The sequence below is a fragment of the Bemisia tabaci genome, chromosome 1 (assembly GCF_918797505.1).
Source record: "Bemisia tabaci chromosome 1, PGI_BMITA_v3".
Taxonomy (NCBI): domain Eukaryota; kingdom Metazoa; phylum Arthropoda; class Insecta; order Hemiptera; family Aleyrodidae; genus Bemisia; species Bemisia tabaci.
The window spans coordinates 42,336,804-42,358,147 of record NC_092793.1 but is presented as its reverse complement, the minus strand read 5'-3'; the positions used below and the strand labels follow the sequence as shown (position 1 = coordinate 42,358,147).

General features: G+C 38.8%; 1 protein-coding gene across 1 annotated transcript in view; it reads left to right on the top strand.

Annotated features, from left to right (window-relative positions):
* Positions 1-21,074, top strand: part of thoc6 (THO complex subunit 6) — a 65,837-nt gene extending 44,763 nt beyond the window's left edge. The window contains exons 3-6 of the mRNA XM_072306450.1: positions 2,862-3,050; positions 11,504-11,666; positions 15,019-15,258; positions 20,920-21,074. Coding sequence (XP_072162551.1) covers positions 2,862-3,050; positions 11,504-11,666; positions 15,019-15,258; positions 20,920-21,003 — 676 coding nt within the window. The 3' untranslated portion in view covers positions 21,004-21,074. The remainder of the gene's footprint in view (positions 1-2,861; positions 3,051-11,503; positions 11,667-15,018; positions 15,259-20,919) is intronic.
* Positions 21,075-21,344: the final 270 nt, after the last annotated feature.

The following is a 21,344-nucleotide window of genomic DNA, read 5'->3' as shown; positions in this document are numbered from 1 at the left end:
ATACATCAATGGATTCATTATGGCTTTGACCATCTATTCATAGCAAAATTTGCACAAACTAATATCGATTGAATTAAAAAATGTCGAAAAAACACAAGCAGTCGTTGCTTTTCCCGTAAGCCGCCGTGATAAGAAATGCCGGCCGGTCGGTTCACACTTGGTCTCAGTCTTAATTTTCGTTCCTTTTTGAATATTATTCAGGAGTATGATACATTAATGGATTCACCATGGCTTTGACTACCTGTTTTTAGCAAAATTTGTAAAAATTAATGCTGATTCATTAAAAAATTTCGAAAAAGCACAAGCAGTCCTTGATTTCTCCATAAGCCACCTTGATAATAAGTGCCGTTGGGTTCACACTTGGTTCACACTTTTCGGAGCACAAGCGGCTCGGAAAGGCCCGTTAATGGATTGACTTCATCGACGCTCCAGTACATCGCGACTCTATTGTGCTCTATGTTTCTTGACTTACAGTATGTGGTCTTGAATTCATGCAAGAGTTAAAAGTTCACCTTTTACTTAGGATCACAGCCTTTTGACCCCTCCATCTTTACAGACACGATCTCATGCAGTTCAAGGTTCCTCTGGCCCAAAACAAGTGGGCAAGGTCACTTAACTGAGGTGTGTCTAATAGTTCTTCAAAGAACTAGTTTAAAAATAAACTAGAGGCTACAGTGACATAATCCAGTTCTGCTATCTTGTTCAATGTCTCTTCTCAGTGTTCGTATCTGTTTTTTGTATGTGAACACTCAAGTACATACGCTGTTACGCTTTATGTACTTACTGGTATTATTGCATACTTCCTACTGTCAGGACTTTCTCTTAAGCGCACTAATTTACCAAAGAAATTCCCCTAGTTGCGTGAATAATGTGGTGCGTGGTTACTGATTTAATATCTCCTTGCGGTGAAGCGAAGTTTCTAAGATCCGTCCTTAGTGGGCAAGGGTCGAGAGGGAATTGAAATTAATTTGATCGCCCTCCGAGTTCGCGAACGACCAAGCGTCGCTTTTCGATCGTGATACTCGATCAAGAGGCCTGAGCAGGTAAAAGAATTTCGGATCCCGAATCCCGAACTCAGAGGCGAATGGGACGATTATTTTTTTCGTTCAAAGAACGGAAGGCAATAGCGCGGGCCAACTGGCTAGTTCCCGAGATGGGATATAATTTCTGGCCGCATTGCCATCCTCTCGTAAGATAGGAGGGAATTAAAACCCGATCTCGATTGCCCTCCTCGAAAGATGCACACGGGGCTTCCGATCGAATTGATCTGGATCGGCTGCGCTTTTGCCCGCAAAGGCACTGGACTTTACCCCCGGATTTTTTCCTCTACTGCTAGTCCGCACACGCTGGACCGCGACAGCCGGTCACTCCTTCCTTTCACTTTGGCATCGTGATCATACGTTCTCCTCTTTTACTTTCGTCCTCTACCATGGCTATTTTTCGCCTGTCATGTTTCGTGCGTAAACTGTGGGCTTGTCGCTTTCTGACTTCTGCACGTCTAAACATCTATTTCTCGTAGCTGATCGGTACATGTAATGTCCATATTTCTTCTACTTTTGTCAGGGTACTTTAGAGTAGGCTTTCTGCGAATTCCAGTAATAGTGGGTTTTGCATTTAGACGATCACTCTTGCCAGATAAAATTACTGCTCTAGCAGCGTCAAAGGATGGATATCGATAAAGGCCTTTTTGGACCCCTCTAGAATCTGGAAATTTATGTGGATTTTCTAAATTGACTCAATTTAGTTTACGGATATAACATGATTTGGTCCATAGGCCACTAGATACGTGTTAAACGGTTGCCTGAACAAACGTCTGCAGGTGCATTTTAGCTAAGAATGCGTGCTTTTCTATCTCTCCGAGGCTTTTTTCTCACCGAGCACATCGTCTAACTAAAACGAGCTTTCGATATGTTATTAAGGAAGCCTTAGGACACATTTTAACCCTGGTTTGCTTTTAGTTAGATGATGTGCTTATAGTCAAAAAACAACTTTTTCAAAAGTTGACTTTGAAGGGGCATCCGCAAATATCTTACGGAAACATGTCTCTCCAACTGTGTGCACGCTACGTAGATCATCGAAGGCAGTTTTCAAGCCTTCTTAGACTTTTACAAGGAGATTTTTTTCAATTGTGGCTATAAAAAACCCTAACGACGTGTTTCCCTAAGATTTATGCGGATGTCCCTTAAAAGTCAAGGTATGAAAAACTTTTTTTTAACCATAAGCACATCATCTAACTAAAACCAAACCAGGGTTAAAATGTGTCCCAAAGCTTCTTAAATAACACATTGAAAACTTGCTTTAGTTAGACGATGTGCTCGGTGTCAAAAAAGCTTCCGAGCGATAGGGAAACACGCAGTTTTCGCTAAAATGCGCCTGCAGACGTATGTTTCGGCAACCGTTGAACACGTATCCAGTGGCCTATGGACCAAATCATGTTATTTCTGCAAACTAAATTGAGTCATCTTAGAAAATACGCATCGATTTCCAGATTCGGGGGGGGGGGGGGGGAGGAGGCCCTTATCGATACCTCTCCTTCATACTTTGATCTCTGATTCATCAATAAATGACACTCATGGTGTCATCTATCATTAATCAGTTTAAAGCTATTTTGACAATGAATCATTTTTATCAAAATACATAGGCGATGTAATAGTATTTTCAATGAATTATGATAAAATGTTTTCCATTTGAGAATTTTGTCATCTCTAAATGCAGACAATCAATTGCACGGGAAAATATATTGAACTCAAAGTAAAGATAAGCCGCTCTAGAACGAGATACATTAATTGCATTCGCAAACATAGGTATTGTTCGTAGTAAAGTATCAAATATTCATACAGTTGTCTATGTATTAATTTCAGGGATGTGCTCCACAGAGCTGATGTTAACTCAGTGATGCTACTGAAAGAAGATGCAACTGAGAATGGGAATTTTTCTACCCTATTAGCCGGTTGTGGTGACAACAAATTGTATATGTTCAATCTTGAAGATGGAAAACTTGTCCGAACGTTTGAAGGACACCTGAGTTATATTCATGGTATCAGTATATTGTAAGTTCATCAATTTCAGTGTGACTTCATATTATCTGAAGTCTTTTAATACTTGATCACTGGAAATGAGAATTTAAGGAGAACATTTTGAATCTTTATGATATCCAGTGAATTTACTTCAACTTCAGCTGTCTTTTTATGCATCCGAGCATCATTTTTATGATTGATTCGCTACCCTTTTTTTTAAAGTAATTAAAGAGGTCTCATCATAAATAATGTCAAACTTGGCAATAATGCAAAACTTGTTTTTTTTTTTTTTTTTTTTTTTTTTTTTGATCTCACTCTTCATTAATTTACTTCACAGCTTGAAAATAGTTCAACTGTCGTAAAACTAGACTAATTCTTGATAAAAAATGATGTCTCTGCGAGAGGATCAAAGGGCGACGGTCCAACCTTAAAGGGAAAATCGGGCCCGGTTAAATCGACTGATTTCTTGATATGCTGTTGGTCTTAACCTACTGATCAAAAGTGTCAATGGGCGTTACTTCCTATCTCAAAGTTTTACACCCCCCCCCCCCCCCATTTTAGGATCAAAGCTTACAATTCAGCGTATGATTGGTAGTTATGACACCCGGGTTCATTCATTGCATTTGAGATTCTCTACTGTTTTGTTGAGTCTATTCTATCCTCTGAATAGGCTAGAGACTATGCGTATTAAAAAACTGAGCCATATTGACATATTCGGGAAGGGAGGGAGGGGGAGGTTGTTGACGCCACCAATTTCAGCATCAGCGAGTTGCGTTAAACCGATTCCTTTGCCATGTTTTGGAGATCTTTTTATGCGAATGATTCCGACTGCATCTTGAAAGGTCGACCGGGACTGATATGCATCTCAGAATATACCCCCCGGGGGGGGGGGGGGGGGGGCGTGACCAACCTCAAGCAGTGAAACTGGCTTGCATGAATCGCATCAAACCGATGCTTACGCCATGTTTTTGAAGACTTTTTTATGGCGATGAGGCTGACTGCGTTTTGAAAGGTCGACCGAGATGCTTCCTACTGACAGTCTTTTCAAATCCTGGAAGCTCTCACCGGATTAAGTGAGTCGAGCTTGCTGTGATTTTCTTTTACTCCGAAAAATTAAGGGGAAAGGAACTAACCCCTCCCCTTGCCAAACTTCTGAAAAGAACGAGTAAATGCTGAAATCGAAGGTGTTAAATGGCATAGAGTTTTAATCGTACTAGTCTCGGTAAAAAATGCCACTATACTAATGTGAGTGCCACACCGACCTATGCTGAAAGATACTATATTGCGACAGAGCGAGCGGAGTGAAAGGCCTCCTTTCCCTTGCAACATATTCTGCTGCATCCCAGTGGACTTTCCGAGATGCAGTCAGCCTCATCGCCATAAAAAAGTCTCCAAAATCATGGCCTAAGCATCGGTTTGATGCGATTCATGCAAGCCAGTCTCACTGCTGGAGGTCGGTCGCGCGCTCCCCCCCACTCCCAGGGGATATATTCTGAGATGCGTATCGGTCTCTTCGGAGATGAGTCTCTTTCGGCGTATCGGACCTTCCAAGATGCAGTCGGAATCATTCACATAAAAAAATCTCCACAATATGGCGAAGGAATTGGTTTAACGCGACTCGCTGATGCTGAAATTGATGGCGTCAACAACCTCCCCTCCCTCCCTTCCCGAATATATCAATATGGTTCAGTTTTTTAATCTGCATGGTCTCTAGTCTATTCAGAGGATAGAATAGACTCAACAAAAAAGTAGAGAATCTCATATGCAACGAATGAACCCAGGTGTCATAACTACCAATCATACGTTGAATTGTGAACTTTGATCCCAAAAATGGGGGGTAAAACTTTGAGATAAGAAGTAACGCCCATTGACATTTTAGATCAGTAGGTTAAGACCCACAATATATCAACAAATCAGTCGATTTAACCGGGCCCAATTTTCCCATAAGGTTGAACCGTCGTCCTTTATAAAACTTACGTCGAACTTAATTGAGTTTTCTGTAACCTCCCAAGTTGAAGAGGAACTTGTCCTCTTTAACTGCAAGTCTCCAGCAGCTCTGGAAGTTGTCTCATTTTCAACTGCACACAACTGCCTCCGTCCTCTAATGGGTAGGGCCCTAGGGTGGACCGTTTTGTAACTTTTTTCGAAATTCCAAGATGGCTAGTGCTAAAAAGTTGTGTTTTGGCTTGAAAATAACGCTCAGTTTTTTTCAGAATTTTTGAATGATGTCCTGAGCCCGTACCGACGCCATCTTTGTTGCCAAATTTTCGATTTTTTCGAGAAATTGCCAGGACTCTGTTTTAGGCCCGGCAAACGCGTAGAATTAATCAAAATGCAATTTAAAATACTTTTAATATCATTTCAAGGGATACAAGTCAGGATAGGACACCCCTAACGCGCAGAGAATGCCTTAGGGGACTCAATCTTGGACCGCCGAAATCACTTAAAAATGTGCCTAAATGATACGGGTGATTTCACGATAATAGGAATAGTCGTGTCGCCGTGGGTTATGAACGACATAGGGCAAAACGGTTGAAAACCAAATTAATTAATCAATAGGAATGATGTCCCTGAACCTATCCATGCTAAAAAATACGATGAATTATTATCTATTTTAATAATATGAGACTTTAAAGGCCGAAAATGTCCGGTCGGTTACGCGTCGCCACCCCGATTTTGAAGCAAAAGAGCAATTTGCGGTAACAAATCAGTACTGATCATGAACTCTTTGGCAATATTTGCTGAAAAGAGACTCTAGTGTTCAAGAAAATTGCCAGTTTGAACTATAATGTTTATTATTGAGCGAGAAAAGTCATAAGAAAGAGGTGTTGCCACATTTGGCAACAAATTTTTACAGTTGTATTAAGTACAGTGTTTATCTCGCCAGATGGAGTCAGGAGTTTCAAAACTGCCATCAAATTGTTCGCTGGAGTCTTCTTGACAAAACCATTACTGATAAGTCAGTTTTTTTTACAATGAAAACTTTAATTATAATGAAAACCAGTGATTTTTACGTGTGTAGCACTAATTCCTCACTACGCAAAAACCTCAATTTAATAGTAATAAACTAAAAGGAAGTCTCCAAAGTTTAGAAAACTTTTGAGGCAGCATTAATTCCACCTCATAACTCAAGAATTGCCAAGTTTCATCTTTTGTATCATCTTTAATCGCAATTTTTGAGTGTCGGTTTACGCTGTGTCTGTTACGTAACCGACACAATTTGGCAGTGCCGCCATGTTTGCGTGGACCTCCAGCAGTCCCGCGGGAAGCGCTGATACCTGATTCAATGGCTTGTTTATCAATCACTTTAACTTTGCTCTGAATCAAAATAGAGCGTGCCAAAGCTGGAAAAAGGAAGTTTAATACCTTTAAAATGAGGTAGTGAAATCCTGTTAAAATTGGTGCACTTTTATTTCTAAGGTTTTCACATTTTAACTATTCCTGTTATTGTGAAATCACCCATACCTGTATTTTTTGTTATTCTGCATTGGTTTTAATTTGCTCATACTTTGTGTTATGACTAACGAGACTTATCAGTAGACTCTCCCCACTATGTTCCGGCTTACGATGATAAAATAATATACAATAGATGCTTTTAGCACCTTAGAACTATTTTTGACAATATACAATGTCACCAAATTTACTCGAGCCTGGAGGAAAATTAGTGTATTTTTTTGCTGTACTTAAGTGATAATGGCAACAGTGTAAATTGTCAAAAATAGTTCTTAAGGACTAAGCCAACTACTGCCGTGCTAAGAAAGAACGCCGTATGAACCAATTTTTTTTTTTTTTTTTTTTTAGTCAGACATGAAATTAGACTAAGTGAAGCATGCTCTGTTCAATAGTGAAGTCAGCAAAGGCGTTTCTTCATTGGTTTCAGAGATATAGAGGGGGTACCTGCCGTATATCCCGCATAGAGGCAAGGTTACAACGATAGATTGCCGTATGTCCAGGAAACTTAGGATGCGGGTGGCACTCACGGCGTTTTTTCCCATGCTTTGCGGACATGCGGCACTCGCCCCGTGCAGCCCTCGCCAATGCCCAGACTCACGGCGATGTTGGGCCGTTGATTACCCCTCCCACCAACCCTTTTATCCGATTTCAGGGTTCCAGTTATGCATGCTCTGAGTAATTGTGATCACGTATGCTGTTTGTCATCTGCTGGTAGCATGTGATTCGTTTCCGGATAGATACGCATTCTCCTTACGTTATAATTTTCTTTCAAAATGTTTCCGGGTGCAAGTTCTACCTTATTCTTTTAAGAATTAGAAACTAAGATTTTGCCGTGAAATTTTTACAGTATATTAGTTTGAAGACGATTAATAGTACCTTGAACAATTATTTTTTATTTTTTTTTCTTTTATGGTCAATTCCTCAATTTTGTTTTCCTTCTTTATTTATGTTCAAGCAAAATGAGAAAGGGAGAATTCAAATGTCGATACAAACGAGCTACGTTGTTTTAGTTAAGTTCTGAATTTTTTTAGTTGGGTTGGTTCCTCTGCTTATCTTACTCGATCCTAAAAAGGGCATCATATTGTCCGCTAAAGCGTAAATTCTCGGCATTTTTAAACCTTCAGTTTTATTCGACGATCTTTCTCTACATTGTCAGCGGAAAATTGTATAAATGCTTTTTTAAACGAGTTCTTAGGTTAAATTTTCCTTTTATATTTTTGAAGTTTAAATTTCATACGTAAGTAAATCAAGTAATTTGAAAAGCTAGCCTCGTAATGAAAAAAATAATTTCGTGAATGTGGAATAGTCTCCTCAAGATAGAAAGTGAAAAAATGGGAGAGATACAAAGGTTGCAAAGAGAAAGGAAGGATTTTATTTTTTACTAAAATCAGGAAACTACCAACCACTAACATTATTTTTTTTCGCGCAGAACTCTTTGTCTTCATTTCAGGCCAACTTTCAATTTAACATGCCCCTCATTCCAATAAGAAACATACAAATAAAACCGAAAAATATGAAGCTTCCGATTCAGTTGCAGTTACTTTCGTATTGTCTTTCCTTTTTAATTTTTATTTCAATTTTTTTCAATTTTTAAAATAGCTCTACACCTTAAAAACACGGACGGTTAATGATCTTGGTTGTAGGTAAAATGATTCTTGCAAAAATAAAGCTCACAGAAACGAAATTGGTGAAATCCCTACACCGCAGCCGGCAGCGTTGGAAATGCGTCTTGGGCACTAGGATGGACACACGGCAAAATCGGCACAGTAAGGGCACTAGAAGCCAAAACCTTAAATTATTTATACGAGGAAAAGCCATGTCAGGAGCACCAATTATCAAATTTATTAGTCATTATCCTCTTGCAAATGATGTAAGTGCTAATGAACAGCCAAGGGATCAAGCTGTCAATAGGAGAAAAGGAGGACTTAAAATTCGCAAACCTCGCAGAGAGGCATGCCGTAGACTTTGAACGTAAATATCTCAGTTTGAATCTGATGGTTCATACGGCGTTTTTCCTTAGCACGGCAGTATAGGGCGCTTCGCGCTCTCAGGCCCGCTTCGCGGGCCTTATACGCATATGTATAGGCAAAAACGTTCTTCCATTTTCATACGCCATTTTGTGTTTGAGCTGCATCGATTTCAAAATTTTTAACGTAACGCTCAGATTTGTATATGATGAGGAATAGCTGGATGTACATAATTTGGGTAATTAATAGAACGCATTAAATATGACGCCGGCTAAAACTCGGAAAACATGTACCAATCAATTTGCGACTTCGTATACTTCTCCTTATATTTTTTTTTAAGTGGAATACTAATCAACGTACTAAATGTTTTGAAAACGACTGTGATTTCGCTTTTGCTCAAAGAATATTCTGTGAAAATTTAAAGTGATAAAATTGGTTCCTTTTCCTTCGAACTATTAAATTAGATGCGGAAATCTTAAAACACCATGAGCGAGGTACTTGATTTTCGACTTCAGCCATCGGTATGCAAAAAAGCTCTTATGCCATGCAATATATGGCTAAGATTTGGAATCTGGCACATATTTTTCAGCGAATCCAGTCCTCATGCATTTCAATATTTTGACAGAAAATGTGCACTGAACTTTCCAAAAATGTATTTTTTGACATTTTTTCACATCCGTACCTTGAAATGGGCCTGTTGCAAACTTTTGCTAGAGCAAAAATAAGAGTTGTTTCTTATAGATAATGCCTCAAAAATCACGATGAGCGCATCGGCAAAGTCTGAAATGCACTCATAACTTCACAATCTGCGTAAGAAATTTGCGTTTTTTTAAGCTTCCCGCTTCAAAAACGATACTACGGCATAGGTGAACATTTTGTTAGAGGAGTCGCTCCATCGTCGGCGATATTCATCATGGCCGATGCTTGCACGCAGTTCCGCGCGTAATTCAAGGAGAGTTCAAGGTCAATCAATTCGGGCGTGGAAAATATGAACGTTAACACACCGATTGTTATCTGGTCTAATCCAGTTCAGGTGTTATCTCGTCCCATCAAACGTGTTTTGGCGGATTGGCGTCGGCTATGATGATTATTGCCGACGATGGAACGACTCCTCTTACAAAATGTTCACCTGTGCCGTAGTATCGTTTTTGAAGCGGGAAGCTCAAAAAACCGCAAATTTCTTACGCAGTTTGTGAAGTTATGAGTGCACTTCAGAGTTTGCCGATGCGCTCATCGTGATTTTTGAGGCATTATCTATAAGAAACAACTCTTAGTTTTGCTCTAGCAAAAGTTTGCAACAGGCCCATTAACCTTTCTTTTCTTCTTTTCCTTTAAGAAGGGAAAAGGGTTTCAATTGGGCTGCGTTTAATAGAAACGCACAAAGTCGCATGTAGATGGACTCGAGAAAAGGGAAAAGTGAAGAGTTAGTTGAGCTGAAAACTACTCCTAACTCAATTTTTTGGAAAATGTGACTTGGTGCGTTTTTGTATATGCAGTCCACTTACTGGAGTTTTCATTTATTACCAGCCGTTCTGGACGCGCTTTGTGCGTCCGTCAGCCAAGGGGCTGCGCCCTCTGGACCCCCGATCACTCGCTACGCGAGTGACATTCGGCTCGCGGAGCGAGCCATTTTTCTCGGTGATTGGACATTTGATCACTAAGATGTATACATTTTGGAGACTCCGGAGGCAAAAATGATTTCGTCACAGAACCTTGTTGCCAGAGCGTGCCATCATTTGCACATGAATAGATGTGTGGAGATGAAGCGATGATGGGAATCAATCATTTCTTCAAAAACGCATTTGACTGGAACGCCATCCCATCGGGTGGCGGAAAAAGACAATCCATGGCTCTCCTTCCGCGATTTGACTTGCTGAAGTAGCAAAAGTTCATCTTTACCTCTTAAGAAGATTATCGGTGGCGTAGGGGTCTAAAAATTGCTCAACGATAGTATATTTCGAGTTCCGAATCGCAATGAGCCCACTTGTGTTTTTTTTCTCATATTTTCATCGCATACAAATTTCTCCGATGTTTTTGTTTTATTCTCTCTGATTGCATATTGGTAATCATTTCCTTTCCCTTTCCTTTTTCCTTTTCTGTAACACCTTTGTCCATTTACAATTATTATTTTAAAATAGCTTTCCCCTAGTATACAATTGATGCTTCAAACGGAATCAATTGTTTTAATGACATTTCCGGCTAAATTATGGGTTTTCCCAGGAAGGCAGTCTCTCGTCCCTCCCGGACTCTGTTGTTGCCAGATAAGTTGCTTTTTAAGCACTTTTCCCAATTCAAATCCATGTGGAATATTCACATTTATCGCACAATCTAGCAGCCTCTCGAGTGAAATAGAAAAAGGTAGAATCGCTGAAAGTCTGAATCCTTCGAAGTTTATATTAATGATGATGATGATGATGTTATTTTTAAATGTTTCATGAATAATAAGAAAAAAAAGGATTACGATCGTTGAGAGTTAATAATATTTGGTCCAGCGCGACGCAGCGCAGGCGCTGCGTCGCACTGCCTTATCACTTTGTATCTGCTGTTTATCTGATTTTAATGTTAATAGATATTCGGCAATCAAGTATTGACTAATGCCACAATCGAAGCCGCAAGATGCAAGAATGGGGAAAATCTGAGTAAAAACCTCATACTTTGGACCTTAACCATGGGGTATCCCCATTTCAGGGTTCGCCGTTCCTCAACTCTCGAAATGAGGAGCCCGACACGAGGGGTAGCATTGTTCCATTGTTTATTCGAGTCACTCAGGTAGAATCCCACACCTCGCCGTTTCTAGCGGGAACGACATATCTCTCGCGCTATTAACATTGGACATAAGTTCCATGAGCTCTGAAACATTAGAAGTTCGGGGTTTCATACTTACTTGCACATCCACAGCTATTACAGATGACGTACATGTAAGGATCATCCTTATCGGTCCGGTAGTTCGTCAGAAATAGTGCTTCCAAGATTTTACTTGTAGCTGTATAATATAGATGAGAGAGATTTTGCTAGAGGCAGATGAGTTTTTTTACCACTAGACCATTTTTTCCTTTTTATGTTTAGAGGCTCTTCAGTTGCGTCAGCAAGTGAAGATGGTTCAGTGCGACTCTGGGATATTCGGCAATCTTCAGTAACGGCTTGTGTAGAACCATTCCGAAACGATTCGATAGCACGGCCCAGCATTGGAAAATGGATTGGGGACGTTGACTTAAGTGAACAATGGATGGTGAGTAAGAAAGCGTTAAAATAAGGATCCTTTTTAAATCCATAAATCAACCTCACATAATTGTCTTTAATTTGGTAATAGTGAGGGCCTTCTGAGCAGAGTTCTACTCTCTCACCCCGTATTCCATACGATTTTTCGCATTAGTACACGGCAGAGAGTACGGACGGAAGGTCAGAGGCCCGACTTTATTCCAAGAACATGAAATAGAGGCGCTCGCTGGCAACGTACGCAACTACTATTCTCTATTATTTTCCAGTGACTGGCGGTGGTTATGTTACTGCCGAACCTCCTCCTCGTAATCAATTATTCATACATTGTCCGTCCGCAACTCTCGCTTGGCCTATGAGCGCAGTAGTATGGGAATCCCGCCCGCCGCGCACTCTCGCGCCAGCGCACGCAACTTCTTGTTCACGGCTTAACTTCTGTTTCAATTCTTCCCTATCCGGTCGGGCCTCTAACTTTCCATACTCTCTGGTCGCTCTTCGATCGCGAACCGGGCGATGATCGATTTGAGATACAGGTATAAATACTCTTTTCTTTTGTCTCCGGTTTCTGCCTCAACGAATTCGGCGCGGTCATCGTAGCTATGCCACTGACTAAGAGGATAAAGAAGGACCCCCGATTCCAGTCAGCGGCGACACTAGCGGTGCCTGGCAGAGGATCTAGTGAACTAAACCGACGATTGGGTTCTCCAGTTCCATGTTTCTCCGCCCCAAGCTTCAAAGCTGCATTTGCGCCTGCACTACAATAAATATCGAATAAACAAATCAGCATTTATTCCTAACGTCACGTCAAGACTGAAACAAAACTGACCGAACGAAGCTTTCCGTCACTTTTGGATAGTCTGTAGCAATTATTCGATTCACTTCCCCTACCCTACTAATAGACCAAGATTTAAAATTTCCCGTTTAGAGTATCCCCGGTTAGTTCAACTTTCCGCTAAATTTGAAATTCGCGTTATTTTTCATTGGCGGGAATTTCAAATTTTGCCCCTCTTTGTAAGCTCTCTGGTCGACTCTGATGTAAAAAAAATCCTGGGTCTTATTTCCAAAATCCAATTACAGCGGGCGCATCTAGGGACTATCTTCTGTCAATAGCCGAAGAAGTCATAGAATCGGCCCAGTGAAAGGCTCAAACGAACTGTGACAAAAAATACAAATTTACATTGTTTAAATGGGAGAATTTGCAACTTGACCACGTCATACAAAAACCTCAAAAACCACAAAACCAAAAATCAAACCATACAGAAACCTTTGTTATATTTTCAAAATCTAAACAAAGCGAACTCATCTAGACACAATTGCCTGTCAATAGCCAAAACAGTCATGAAAATCGGTTTGGTAGAGCACCGGAAATTAGCCTTATCAGAAATTAAAATTAAGGAAGCTTGAAAGGCTATAGTACCCTACATACCCTAGCAAGCACTGCAACAACAAAACTTTTGTTCCACTGATTCAAGTTTCCTAGGCGTTTATTATGTATTTTCAACACTAAACTCAAAAATGACAATCGCCTGCCATGCTGTTAGGTTTCTTTTTAAGCTTTTAGCGGCTCTGGTGCTTGCACTAGAGCTGCTATTCCGGACGGTCCCAGCTGGGGAGTATCATTGGACCATGTTACATTGGAGAGACCGCGCGTTGGTTAATGGGAATCGGCGCCATTTTCGGCTATGTTCCTTGTCATGACTTTATTTTATTGCATATTGTTTTATTGTTAGCCAATGCTATGTTGTGTAGTGTATTTTTGGAATCATGGTGATACAGTCAATAATTCAAAACTTGTCTGTGCTTTAATCTTGTGATGGAAAAAATGTACTTTACGTTCAAAATTTGAAAATTTGAATTTTAAAGTTTTCGCGGTTAAGGAAGCTCCAACCACTGGGTTGGAGCTTCCTAGTCATATTACTCGATATCAGCTGATAGCAAACAAAGGTTACCAAGGAAACCGTAAACGTCTAATGCCGTCTGCCCACGTAGCAAATGGGAGGCGAAAATGGAAGTCATCAGTGCATCGTTGAGTGTTGACGCCCGATCCCATTTTCAGACATGTTCACACGTTTTGCTTGCAAAGAAAAAAGGCGGCAAATCAATTTTTATTATTGGACCAATGAGTGTTCTCCAATTTGAGTTTGTAAACATCGTGGTTTCTAGGTTAGGTTTTTGGCTGTGTGATAAATGATATTATGCCGTCTTTGATTTTGTTAAAATGACTCGATATATGTTATTTGATAAACGATTGGAGTTTTGATAAAGTAAGTTGATTTGAATTAAAAATTGTGTCCTTAAAAAATGGATGATGAGGTGATTTGGTTAACATGGGCATTTGTGGTACTTGCGGCGTATTGGGAGTTTGTATGGAAACGACGTGGCTACTGCCACGTCGTCCACACTTTTTACAAGAAACTATTTTGTACAAAGTTCTGTACAAATTTTACACTATTTATACAGTAATATAATACAAAAAAATTATGTACTTTATCACAACTCACATAGCTTCAAAACAAGATAGAAAATGATGGATGCTCAGCCCCGACACATCGATGATCGCGAAATTTGCGCGGCCCGCGCAATTTTCACGTTCAACACTCACCGATGCACTGATGACTTCCATTTTCGCCTCCCATTTGCTACGTGGGCAGACGGCACACAATTACCGTGGCCATCGGGGCGATTATTGAAATGACATCGACTCTATGTCGCCGCTTACGACAAGACATATAGCCCTATCTTAACCGTGTAATATATCGCAATTCGATATTCAAAACCATTACCTACAATTTCAGATATAAAAATGCAAATTTTTTGCAGCCTCGCTAAACGACTTATCAACCATGCATTCCAAAGTTTCTTATCACAGGGCTGTGAAAATATACAATCTAATAAATACAAAATAACCAAATATCTAAAAAGACAAAATTTCAGTTACAGTCAGTTTCAGTCTTATTGTTGCACAAACTAGTTATTTGACAAAAAAAGAAGATGATCACTCAATTGAAAGAAATTGGCGCCCAATCACAACGACAAGTTAAAAAAAATACTGTGGGAGAGATTTTTTAGGATGCGGACCTCCAAAGAGCCTTCAAAATTAAAAGTATACAACAAGTGATAGTGCCATGCATTCTGCATATCAAGGGCCAATACACATTTATACACCGGCTACGTAAATCTGCTAAGTTACAAAACATGAATCGACAGTTGTCGGATTGTACATCAGTGACAAAATGTGTCTAGGCCCTCATTCTTGACTACAACTACTGTCGCCAGAGCCGCTCTCCGACGCGAATGCGTTGGAGCTTCCTGCTTGTTTTAAACATTCAATTGAATAGCCATAAATTGATTTGGTGAATTCTTAGGTTTGTGGAGGAGGACCACGTTTAGCGCTATGGCATGTTCGGACACTCTCAGTGGGAACTATATTTAAATCGGTGAAAGATGAAGGAATCCATGTGTCTAAATTCTTAGAGGACAAAGTGCTGGCAGCTGGTGCTTCTTCATCTGTCTTCTTCTTAAGTTACAAAGATAAAATTCAGGCTGAAATAGAAACCTCTCAAATAACTGTGTATTCTGTTGCATACCAACTAGATCCAACCAAGGTATGTCATCATAACTTTTTATATTTTGTCATTTTTTATTATTAGTAATAAGGAGTATGTTGCGGTGAATCCACCTGTAAACGAAGCTCAATGAAGAGAAATAGCATGTCTGCACTTGGACCTGAGTGATTCACCTCAGCAGTCAAGTGAGTTTAGAAGAAACGTAGTCCATAGGAAGAAGGAACAGCTAAAGCTTTAGGCTACCTTTTTACTCTCTCAAGGCAAAGCTGAGTTGGCATAGAAAATATTACGAACAGTAGTTCAACTTATTTCCATGCTGAGCTCTGCACTTTGAAGAAATCGGCTGCCTTAACTTTACCTTTATTAAAGACCTCTGCATTTTCAGGAAACTAGCTCTTACAATGCATAAGTCACGGAATGAAAATCAGACAGAGTAAGAAACAGAATGGAATGATGAAACTTCTTGATCATTCCTAGCACCTGAAAAGTTTCGGGAAATCATGTGTTTGTGTGAATGTCATTTGAAAATCATGTGTTCATCTAACAATTTAGTCTTTTGATCGTCTTATTAAATAGCCATTAAGATCCAGAAAACTATCAAAGAATAATGGACGGAGTTGATACCATATGCTGGGGAGGGAAGTTTCTCTCTTCAATGAACTCGAATGTTCCTGTGTTTTGGCATTATTCCTGACTCAATATGCTTGCCAATGACTGGAAAAAGAAGAGACTGAGGCCTCCTAATCTTAAAATCAACATTTTATTTTATATTTTACTTAATTCGTAAACAGGAGCCATTCCTTTATGGCACAGGTCCTGATCGTATGCAACAATAAATTCAGATCAGCTCTATTAGTAATATCTGACCACAACAACTTACCATTTCTTAGAATTACAAATCGTCCCACAGTCCATTTAAATTGTAGAATCATTTTTTGTAGTTCTGAAAAGTACTCTGATCTGCTCTAATTAAGATATTTTCTCGCCCAATCAAAAATTTGACATCCTATGGTATAATTTGGTCACTTCACCAGAATTTCATTTGACAAGCTTAAATTCACAACTTTACTTAAGCTTTCCACCAAGTGTTTAAAACCTTTCTTTAATATTACTTCTCCAATCCTTTAACATTGTCCTATCAAAGTTCGACCCTGACTCTAACCCTAAAAATGAGGTGCGGTAACCTTGGCGCAGTATCACACTAAGATTGTAACAAGATTATCCCCTAACGTTGTCCCAAGTTTTTTACAGTCATTGAATGCGAGCTAATCTCCCAATATTGTGGCTGTATTGAATCAATACCAGCAATAGGTTGGAAAATGGGAACTGCTAACGAACATAGCAGGGCTAATCCAAAGCCAGGAATCATCAACATTTTCATCCATCATGCGTGCTCAGTTCAAATCAGCTGAGCGGGGGATCTTACACTAAGGCAGACACAAAACCTGTCACATCATCTTTTCCATCAGTCGCATCGGTGTGAGTGGTTGTGGTATACAGGGTGTCTCAAAAGTCCGGACCCCTCACCCACCCCCTTTCTAAAATTTTCCCTAATTGAGCTACTCATACGAAACTTTGGGAATTTTTCTAGGTCAAATTGAACTATTTTTTGGCATATTCAAAATTGAGGAGACGGCCCCCAACTTTTTGTTTTTCAAATGGCAGCCCCTCCCTCCTTTGTAGTACCTCGTTCAAAAAGGGATAAAGAAAAAACCTTTTTGTGCAATCTGCAATCCTTATCTTTATTTTTATTCACAATGGCGGCCAAGTATGGTGGGAAAACTGGCATTATTGCTCTTAGTCGATGGATTTATCTTAATCTCAGTATCCGGGCAAATTTTGAGACTAGATAAACGAATATGATGAGACTTCTTCAAAAAAGCTAATTTTTTTCATAATGGCGGTAAATTGGTATTTGTGACGTTTCTCAATGGACTTGCATCAAATTCAGTATCCAGGGGTATTTTGGAATGGAAAATACAAATCTGGTCTTATTTTTTAAAGTCATCGAAGCATTTTTACAATGGCGGTAAATTGGCATTTTAGTTTTTTTCGATGAATTTATCTGAAACTCAATATCGGGGGGGGGGGGGGGGAGTGAGACGAGAAAGATACAACTGGTGAGCGGTTCTCAATTTTTATTTATTTTTTTTTTTTAATGCCAACTTCTCGCCATTTTGAAGAGGCTTTGATGAATTTAAAAATTAGTATGTTGCATGTTGCACATTTTTTTAAAATTTTATCGGCACTACACAAATTAATTGATTAACTTAAGACTTTTTTGTACATACTATAACATGCTATACTTATAACATACTATACCTTATAATTTTGCTCATTACAGAAAGAGTGCTTGGACTATCTATTTTAATTAGCATGATTCGGGCTCATGGTAATGGTTTTATAAAATCTTCAACAGTACTGAAATCATAAAGTTTTTAATAACTCTTGTAATAATAATTATAATAACAAGACCAAAGAAATCAGTTTTTAACTATTCCCTAATTGTGTTATTATTCAATTTGAAAAATGTGCAATATGCAACAACATAGTGATAACTGGATAAGGAAGCTCCAAGGAGGGACGCTCGGAGGACAATCACGGATGTATGGAAAGTTGAAGGAAAAATGCAAGTTAGTCTCACTCGACCTAGAATTCTTATCGAAATGCAAAAAATCAGGTATTCTCCCCAACTTCATTCGAAATAAGTTCCCAAAACTTGTAGACGACCCTCTAAAATTGAAGTTAATGCAAACAACTTTGAAATGGGAATGCCAATTCAAATATTAAAAAAGAGACCATCTATATAAAATGATCATGTGTTTACACTTAGAACTACTGGAAAAGCTGCATCATATAGAGTTCAGATCATTTGATGATAAAGTACATTTAAAAATTAGTATAGTTGTCCATAACTAAAGACAAAAACTAGACATAAAGCTTAGGAGCCTGCTTCAAAACCAACGGATTGCACCTCAAAGAAATGTAATTAATTGGGATCCTAAAGTGTGCAAGTTATCCGAGGAAATTTTCACTACAGAAGAGATGGATTTATTTAACAAAGGGATTAAGTACTGTCCTCCCCCCTCTAATATAGAAAAAATCCTGATCGACCTAGTAGTGGATGCTAATACTAAAATTAAAGATAAAGGAATCCTGAACAATATCATGAACTCAGTAGACATATACTACGAAACACAAAAGGAACATAGGGCATCAAAGGAAGACCTAAAAGTTCATAGAGCCTTAAAAGACATAAAAGCCAAAATCAAAGATAAGGATCTAACTATCACAAAAGCGGATAAATGCAATACTCTAGTCATAATGAAGAAAACTGAGTATCACAATAGAGTTATTGAATTCATAACCAAGAATAGAATCCAAGTGTACAAGGGAGACCCAACATCCACTATAAAACAAAAAGTAAATGAGTTACTCTCGTCGTGTAGAGAAACTATAAAAAACTCTAGCTTCTTAAAAGAAATGAACCCTAGACCCCCGATACTAAAGGGCTACCTAAAAATTCATAAAGCCTCAGAAGAAGTGGGGATTAATGAGGTTCCAATCAGACCAGTAGTTTCAACCAAAAACAGTCCCACGTCTGAACTAGAAAGCCACCTCGTTAACATATTCCAGAATTATGTAAAGTGGAAACCCATATATGGGGTAAAAAATTCCATCGATTTAACTGAGAAACTAAAAAATATCAAACTCCCAAAAAATGCCAAATTAGTTTCATTGGACGTAGAGAATTTATTCAATAATGTCGACAACAGGGTAGCCATAAAGAGAACGGAAAAAGTAATGAAAATCCATTCAACAACGTCCAATAAAGAAATTGAGGAATATATCAAACTCCTAGAATTTGCTCTAGCCACAACTATTTTAAATATAACGATCAATTCTACCAATTTTTAGGTGGGTTAGGGATGGGAGCCTCGACATCTCCCCTCCTAGCAGACGTTTTCATGGACGACATAGACAACATTATCTGCAGTCTTAAGAAATGGAAAAACAAATTTCAGGCATACTATAGGTACGTTGATGACTGCTTTCTGATATGGATGGGTTCGTGGAGAGAATTTGACAATTTCTAAAAGATATAAACGAAATTCAGCCAAGAATTACATTCAAAGCCGAAAAGGGAGTGGACAGACTTAACCACCTAGATTTGACCATAAAAATAAAAAATGGCAGACTAAAGTTCGAAATTTTCAGGAAAGATTGTTATACCGACTCAATAATTCCCGTAAACTCGTACCATAGCGGCAGCATAAAATGTCTGCATTTCATAGCATGTGCTATAGACTGGTTAATGTACCTATAGACAAAATAGCGTATAATAAGGAGCTAAATTCTATAATAAACATAGCTGAAAACAATGGATACAATAAGAAGGACATCCTAAAATTAGTCAGAAGGAAAGCTAAAATAAAAAGAGAAAAACTCCTATTTGGCGGGAAAACGGCAAACGACTTAGCTTGGGTTTCAATCCCTTTCTTTAATAATCTGTCAGATAAAATAAAAAGATCCACCAAAAACAAAGTGAAGATAACATACAGCAATCAAATAAATCTGGGTAACCTACTCATCAACACAGGTGAAAAAATAGACTCACTTAAAAGAAGTGGAGTGTACAAGATTATTTGTGAATGTGGAAAAATTAACATAGGTCAAACTGGACGTACAGTACAAAAAAGATTTCAAGAACATAAAAATAATGCAAACAATAATAGAAAAAATCATTCCTCAATATCAAACCACCTGAGAGACTCTAATTGCAACCCACATAAGTGCAAAGTAAACCTAATTAGAGAGTGTAATAAAGGCAAAAATTAAATGTACTCGAACAATTAGAAATAGACCGTCATATAAATAAAAAGCTCCTTAACTTTCAATTAGAGAGCTGTGTGACGACATTGACAACACCGCCAATCTTATTCAGTTCATACAAGGAGAATGTAGTGAAAACATCTGATAAGAAATTAGCTGATCGAGAGGACGAGAGCAGCGATAATAACTGCGCTGGCGCGGCTATCACGCCGGATTTTTGAACCTTTCCATACCAATACCTGAAGATGGGCGGCCTGCCCGCTCGAAATGGCCATAGTGCGTAGAGAACAATAAGAAAGTAAGTGCTATATAATCGGTTTTCAAAAAAGTTTTAAGTTAATCAAATAATTTTAAAAAATTAGGTAGCTTCGCGCCCTATAAGGTCGACTATGCAAACCTCTTTTGGGTCGTTTCCTCGTCTCAAAAAATCCCCGGATACCAAGATTCAGATGAACCCATCGACAAGGCAGCTAATATGCTCATTTCCCGTCATTCTCGGCTGCCATCTTGAAAGGATATGAAGATTGTGGATTGCGGATTGCGCGAAATAATGTCTTTTTTATCCTCTTTCGAACAAGGAGGGGGGGAGGGTTAACATTTGAAAAAAAAAAAAATATGTTAGGGGCTGCCTCCCCAATTTTGGTGCCAAAAAGTAGTTATCCTCGACCTAGAAACATTCCCCAACTTCCGTATCAAAAACTAAAAATTAGGGAACATTTTAGAAGGGGAGTGCGGACTTGTAGGGCACCCTGTATGTTCAGAAATTACGAATCTACAGCTGAGGAATATTTCGATTGGTGATTCAATCAACTCTCATCTAAAAAATATTATTCGTAATTATAAACTAGTTTGATTTCAATTTTTTAGGTCATGAGTATTGCCGGTTCCAGCTCAAAGGTCGACTTATGCACAAACTTTTACTATCGAGATCACGTTTTGTCATTAATTTAGTTCCTAAATAAATCAACCAACTTTTCATGTGTTCTTTTGTATTTTGTAAATACATATTTTAAGTTATGTAATTTTTATTTAATTGTATACTGAAAGTTTTAAACTGCTAAAATCTGAAAAAATTAAAACTCACGATTTTACGATTTGTTTTAGGGGTCTAAATAGGGTTCGATAAATTTGAATGTTTTACCCAAGAATCTGATTGGTCTCATGTATATTTGATGAAATTGGTGCATTATCGTCGAAGAATGCGGGAGATTTGAAATAAAACGTGAAAATTCCCTGAAAAATGGGCTTTTCGGGGCTGGAGGAGGGTTCCCCGTTCTAAACTTTTTCGAAAT